General features: G+C 40.9%; 1 protein-coding gene across 1 annotated transcript; it reads left to right on the forward strand.

Annotated features, from left to right (window-relative positions):
• The first annotated feature begins 421 nt into the window (after nucleotides 1–421).
• On the forward strand, nucleotides 422–1,159 carry LOC143407936 (proline-rich protein 23C-like). Its single transcript, XM_076867071.2, has one exon. The coding sequence runs from the start codon at nucleotides 422–424 to the stop codon at nucleotides 1,157–1,159; it is 738 nt and encodes a 245-aa protein (XP_076723186.2).
• Nucleotides 1,160–7,204: the final 6,045 nt, after the last annotated feature.

Genomic DNA, 7,204 nt, shown 5'->3' on the forward strand with positions numbered 1-7,204 from the left:
TCTACGCCTGTTTTTATCCCTCCACGCAAGAATAACCAGTGATTCTGCCCCCCAAGGACCCACACAGGTATTTCCCCACAGAGACACACCACAGCCAAAGCTATTAGCCAGCCGACTCCTCCCATCTAGGGGCGGAGCTCCGTAGGGGCGGAGCTTAGCGTGACACTGGCACTTGGGTTGCGCAGGCAATATAATTGGCCCTCCAGGGCGCATCCGGGTCAGTGCATAGGAGCAAGGTTCCCAAGTGGGACGCCAAGCACAGCAGCGGGCGCAGATCCACAGAAGCCAGGACTGCGGCCCACCCGAAAGCTTAGCGCACCTCACCTATCCTCCTGACCTGTCACCGCGCCCAGCACCGCGCCGCCTGCGCCCCGCACTCACTTTGTCCCGAAACGGGAACATCCACCACAGCGCGGTCGACATGGTGGGCATGCGGCCACGCAGCTCCTGCGCCTGCCCTGCGCCCTGCGGGGGACCACAGCCTGGAGGACCCGGCCCTGCCAAACGCCGTCGACTAGACGACCCTGCAGTCCCCGCAGAGCCCCCGGTGGCACCCACACTGCAAGACTCCGCAGGAGCAGCCGACAACACCGCGCTCATCTCCGTGGTGGTTCTGGTCACGGGCTGCGCCTTACACGTACCCCTGGACGACGTCGACCTGGTACTAGAGCCTGCACCATCCTCAGTCCTGCAAGTGAATCTCCAAGGACACAACCTCATTCTGATCCCTGAGGGCCTCCTGCGCGCCACCGACCAACGCCCAGGAGGCAAGGGAGACTATCATGAAGACCTGGAACTGGACCCCTTCCTGAGACCCCTCGGTGAGAACATGGTCATAGAGCAGAAATTCTTCTGCGAATTTATTCCAGAGATCGTCAGAAAAATTGAGGAAGACGCCTTGGAGGAAGACTACGTGGAGCAATGGATGGACCCTCTAGCCGGCCCGCAGGGGCCCATCCCATATCTCCCTGCTTGGGCCCCCACCCCTAGTCCAGTGAGGCGCTCTTCTAATCCCGCCTACGACGTGGATTTCCACCTTCTGAGGCCCTTCCCCACCTCACCGCTGCAACCTCTACCTCCCTCTCCAAGTTCAAGTCCCCAGGCGCCTCCTCAGCGCTCTCCACGCCCAAGGAGCAAAGCCTGCAGATGTCTGTTCTAGGAAGAAAGGAACTTCTCCCCACCCCACCACCGGACCCAACTCCTGGACACTCTGGGGGGGGGGGGTGCTGCTGGATCCCCAGAGCCCCTCAGTAGTCAGCAATTCTGTGCTGACAATTGTTTTTTCTGTACCCAATTGTAAGGAAATAGGACATCAGGAAGAGAAGACAGATTCCACATTTCATCCTGGACATGGAAAATCTTCAGGGAAACCAAAAACTGTGTTTTCAGATTTTGGGGACTTCTTCATAGGATCACTCTCTAAACACACACACACCATTTCCCTGCATTTTGTATACATTTCCCTGCATTTTGTTTTCTCTCAAAATGCACTTTTTAACTCATATCACCACTCCCCTCTTTTTCCCTCAAACCAAGAAATCACTGGATTTCTTATGCTGTGAGTTTCCTTTTGTGTTTTCCCATGGATTTATGAAGACATTCAGCCATAGCATGTCTAGTTCTTGATTTTTCCAGCTGCTGCCCCAGTGAACTGCCAAATGCTATGATGGTTGCTACATCTGATTGTATGGTGTTTGTTCTCAGCAGTCTCTTAACCTGTTGAAGAAATTCTCTTCCAATCTTACTTCTGAATGTAAATGAGATTTATGTGGAATTTTATCAGATGTTGTCAGCATGCATTGGAATATATTTTTTAAATATGTTCATCTGGTGATTTAAACCAATAGACTGATGGAAATGTTTCCTTTACTGCTAATCCACAGTGTTTTCTACCATTTAAATTGTACCCTGATTTTTTTCTAATGTAAATAAAACTTGTAACATTTGAAATGTTAATTTATTACCATGTTTGCTTCATTTCTATAAAGTAAAATATTACAAAACTGAAGTCAAAGGGTCATTTCATTTCAGAACATCAATAACTATTCAGATTGACCACCACACCTTACTAATTATTATTTTTAATTTTTAGTTCTGGCTGAAGAGAATACCTTTATTTTATTTATTCATCTATTTTTTTATGTGATGCTGAGGATTGAACCCAGTGCCTCCATGGACTAGGCAAGGGTTCCACTGTTGAGCTACAACTCCAACCCCACATTACCAATTCTTTCCTACCTTTTTATTCTTAACATTCTACTCATTCAGTCTAGCCTCAATTTTCATCTGGCTGAAGAATATCCTTTAATAGTTATTTCCACCATGTCCTATGTGTGGTAAACTATCTTGGTTCTATAAGTTTGAACTTGGTTTTGCATGATAAACTCTCTTAGTATTGTATGCCTGAAAAGGCCATTATTACTCATGTATGAATATTTGAATTTGGTGTCAACACACCTTATTTATAATCAGAGATATGATTAAATTATTGTATAGTGGTGTATTAAGAAGTGTAATGCAAAATAAATTTTAAAAAGAAAAAATGCCATTATTACATATTCATTCTTAAATATAAAATGATATATAACTCCTTGAACAATATTCGCCTATTGCCATTTTTGTGGTTGCAAGATAAAAAGTCTGCCAATCAAGTTGGTATTCCTTTTATATGTGACTTTTCTACTTATTGTAGTATATTTTTAAATTGTCTTATTTTACTTTTTGTGTTCCTTGATTTTTAAATGTTTTTATTATTGCATTATAGTTACATGCCGCAGTTCGGCTTCAGCAAAATAACGGAGGTGACGAACAACTTGTGTAGATTGATATAGCAGGAATAGGAGCCCTTTATTGTAAGACAACAGAGGTATTTATACATTTCACACAGCTTATCTTAATTAACATAAACTAGATATAGCAGTCAACCAATAAGGAATCTCCACACTCAGTGGCTCCCTTTTGTTACTTCACAAACCACTCCCTCAGGCATTTTGCCAGGCTCCATCCAGACTTGTTTACAGACTCTTAACAGTTATACATAATACTGGGGTTCATTTTTGACACTCATACATTCATATAATATAATTGTTCCATTTTAATACCCAGTACTTCCATTTTTCCTTACCTCCTCTCTCCCCTGTTCCTCTTCCTCTCTACTAGTTTTCCTTCTATTTATTTTTAGCTTTTTAATCAGTTGCTTTATAGATAATACATAAAGATAGAATGCACTATGACTTATTCACATATGTACATAGCATAATATGATCAATTTCATTCCACAGTTCTACCCTTTTCCCATACCTCCTCCTTCTCCCTCAATTCCCTTCTTCCATTCCACTGATGTCCCAAAGGAAAAAATTAGGAGCATGAATAAAGAGCCTACAGAATGAGAAAATCTTTACCACTACTCTTCTGACAGGGAATTAATACTTAGAATATATTAAGAACTCAAAAAGCTTAATCCCCCCCAAAAAAATCACAAAATAACCAATCAATAAGTGGGCAAAAGAATTAAACACACTTTTGAAAACAAGAAATACAAACAACTAACAAACATGAAAAAAAAAGTTCAAAATGTTCAACATCCCTAGAAATCAGGGGAATCAAAACTACATTGAGATTTCATCTCCAATTAGAATGGCAATCATCAAGAATAAAAAAATAATAAATACTGGCAAGGATGTAGAGGAAGTAATACACTCAAACATTGTTAGTGGGACTACAAATTTGTAGAATCACTGTGTAAAGCAGTATGGAGATTTGAGTCTCAACAGGAACACAACCATCATATGACCCACCTACCCTTGATATTTATCCAAAAGACTAATATCAGCATACTATAGGGATATAGACACATCAGTGTTTATAGCAATGCAAGTCACAATACTCAAGTTATGGAACCAGCCCAGGTGCCCATCAACAGAGGAGTGGAGAGAGAAAATATGGTGTGTGTATATGTACACATTTTGTGTATATGTGTGTGTGTGTGTGTGTGTGTGTGTGTACAGTCATAAAGAAGAATGAAACTATGTTATTTGCTGGCAAATGGATAGAACTGGAGAACATCATGTAAGTGAAATAAACCAGAGTCAGAAAGTCAAAGATGAAATGTTTTCTCTCATATGCACAAGCTAGAGAAAAATAAAGGGGGAGAGGGTGATCACATTTTAGAATTTTTAAAAATGTTTATTTGCCTTTCGTGTCTACAGCCTTCCTGCAATGTTGTCTAGAGGTAGGCTCTCTTGCCCTTTGGCTTGATTGAATTTAACTATCACTTGATAGAATTTAACAAAATCTTAGACTCTGTAATTTCAGTATATCTCAGGTATCCCCAGGTTGAAAATCCAATCACATGCATAATGGCATTCTCCAATCTATCTTTTGTTTATGCTTCTGTAGGAAAGCTTTTGTTTCAATGATTTTATTTGTTTTCCTCGATTTTTACGACTTCTTTTTTTAAAACTTCTCCCACTGGGTATCAGAAAGTCCTATTTAGGTATGTTCATGGATATTGCTTCGATACTTAGGTTTTTTCAAAATTTTTAAAGTCTTAACAGTTCAGTTACTTTAATTTCCTTTTGTTGTTGTTGTTGTGTTTATACTAGAGATTGAACTCAGGGGCACTCGACCACTGAGCCACATCCCCAGCCTTTTTTTATATTTTATTTAGAGACAGGGTCTCACTAAGTTGCTTAGGGCCTCGCTAAATTGTTGAGGCTGGCTTTGAACTTGGGACCCTCCTGCCTCAGAGTTACTGGGATTGTAGGCATGCGACACCATTCCTGGCTAATTCAATTTCCTTACAAGTAAAATCTCCCATTGTTTTTAATCACATTGGGTTGCCTCATAAACTTAGTAGACATCATTGATGGGAATACAGTGGGAATTCATCTTCAGTATCCACAGTTTCCACTTCCTAGTTCACCAAGGACCACAACTCAGAATCAGACCTTTGGAACTCTTATAACTGGTCTCTCTGAAAAATTACAGGTCTTATTCCCAAGCAATCCCACAGCTGCTCATTCTCAGTTTCCACCTGCCTCTCCTGATCCACTGCAGGCCCCTTGAAATAGTGGTCAGTGCCTCCTCAGCCTCTGACCATGGCAGTAGGCTGATTTTCAGACACCTAAAAGGAGTCGAAATCCCAAATGCCACTCTATATTTTAGTCTTACTACAAGAAATATATTAAAATACCATCTCTGCATTCAGAAATAGAACTTCCTACTCCATTTCTGATACCTAGAAGTCTGTATCTTCCTTTGGATAGTAGATATCAACTTTAATATGATTTAATACATCAATGCTGTGTCTCCAGTAGATGAAATCTCTTTGTATTTACTATTGTCTTGTCCACAGTTCCCACCATGACTCAACCCTCCCTCCTCCTCCCTCAATAGCTCAGCAGTGGGGCTTGGGATGTGGCTCAAGCAGTAGCATGCTCCCCTGGCATGCCTGCAGCCTGGATTCGATGGATGGTCAGCAGCCCATACAAGACAAAGATGTTGTGTCCGCCCATAACCAAAAAATAAATATTAAAAAATTCACTCTCAAAAAAAAATAGCTCAGCAGTTATTCAGTCGTAAATCTGTACTAATTATCTGCTCATTCTGTAGGTCGGTGGCCCTATCTACAAAACTGTGTCTTCTATTACAAGAGCCTCCTGATCTAAACTAGACACTAAGCACATCCATTTTCAGTCACATGTTAATGGAACAGTTCCAAGAGATCCTTAAAAACAATTCTCTAGAAAGCCATGCAGAAAAATTAATGTTTTTAATGGGATAGCACATATTATAAAAATGTAAGAGAAATCCTTCAAAGCCAAAACTGGTGCCCAATCATGAATCTAGAGAAGACAGTAGATGTTGAAGCAAGAAGTCTCCTTAAGAATCTATGGTGACCTAGAGCTTTGGTTGTAATGGCCCATTTATGGGAGACAGAAAATAAAATTCAGTGCTTACACAACACTGAAGAGAAAATCCCAGGCTTCTAGTGATTCTAAGCCCTTAAGCAAAACTTAAAGAATACATAAGGAAACACACCACTACAAAAGAGAAAAATTAGACCTAAAACAGGACAAAGGAGTCAATCCCTCAAATGGTTGTGATAGATTATCAGTTATAAAATGTTTTTAAATAAAAGTAATTTGATTGGGCTGGGAATGAAGCTCAGTTGGTAGAATGCTTGCCTCCCATGCACAAGACCCTGAGTTCAATCCCCAGAACCCCCCAAAAAATCAATAAATGTAATTTGATTGAGAGAGATGGAAGCTTTAAAGGGGAACCAAAGGAAACTTACAAGAATTTAATACATAAACATTGAAGTTGCAAATATAAGGAATGAGTTAACAATAGAGAGAACTAACTGGAAATGTAAATATACTGAAATCATCCATAAAGCTAAGGGGAAAATGAAAAAATATATAAAACGTGCAAGGGAAGCTCTTGGACTTTAGACAGAGGTTGCCATCTACCATCACTGACGGGGACGAAGAGGATGGAAAGCAGTATGAATGAGGATTCTTTGGATGTGTTGATAGAAAAATCATTCATTCATTCATTCATTCAACAAATATGTATTGAGTACCTTCTGTGTAGCAGATATTTTTCCAAACCCTGGGAATACAACCAAGAACAAATTGGTTAAAAATCAGTCTTTGTGGAGTGCAATAATTCACACAAGAAATGATTCTGCCCTAAATGAAAGTAGTTAACAGAAACAATGATATGAAGTGGTATTTCTCAGACATATTTTCTGGTGGTTGGGGGTGGAGGTGGTTACCAGGGTTTGAACTCAGGGGCGCTCAACCACTGAGCCACATCCCCAGCCCCATTTTGTATTTTATTTACAGACAGAGTTTTACTGAGTTGCATAGTTCCTTGCTTTTTGCTAAGGCTGGCTTTGGGCTTTTGGTCCTCTCACCTCAGCCTCTGGAGCTGACTGGATCACAGTTGACTGGATTACAGGGTTACAGGTGTGTGCCACCACACCCAGCTCTCAGATATATTTTGAAGATTGGAAAATAACAATTTGTTGACATGAAAAGTGAGGGAGGGTGAGGATAACTTGAAGGTCTGGAGCCTGAGCTCATACACACACACACACACACACACACACACACACACACATACATGCATGCATGAACACGCCAAAAAAGATGGAAATATTGTTTTCTGAGATCAGAAAGACTTTGAGAGGAGAAAA

The sequence above is a fragment of the Callospermophilus lateralis genome, chromosome 10 (assembly GCF_048772815.1).
Source record: "Callospermophilus lateralis isolate mCalLat2 chromosome 10, mCalLat2.hap1, whole genome shotgun sequence".
NCBI lineage: Eukaryota > Metazoa > Chordata > Mammalia > Rodentia > Sciuridae > Callospermophilus > Callospermophilus lateralis.

Coding starts and splice junctions, on each gene's coding strand:
- LOC143407936 (XM_076867071.2), top strand. CDS start 422: ATGGTGGGCATGCGGCCACGCAGCTCCTGCGCCTGCCCTGCGCCCTGC.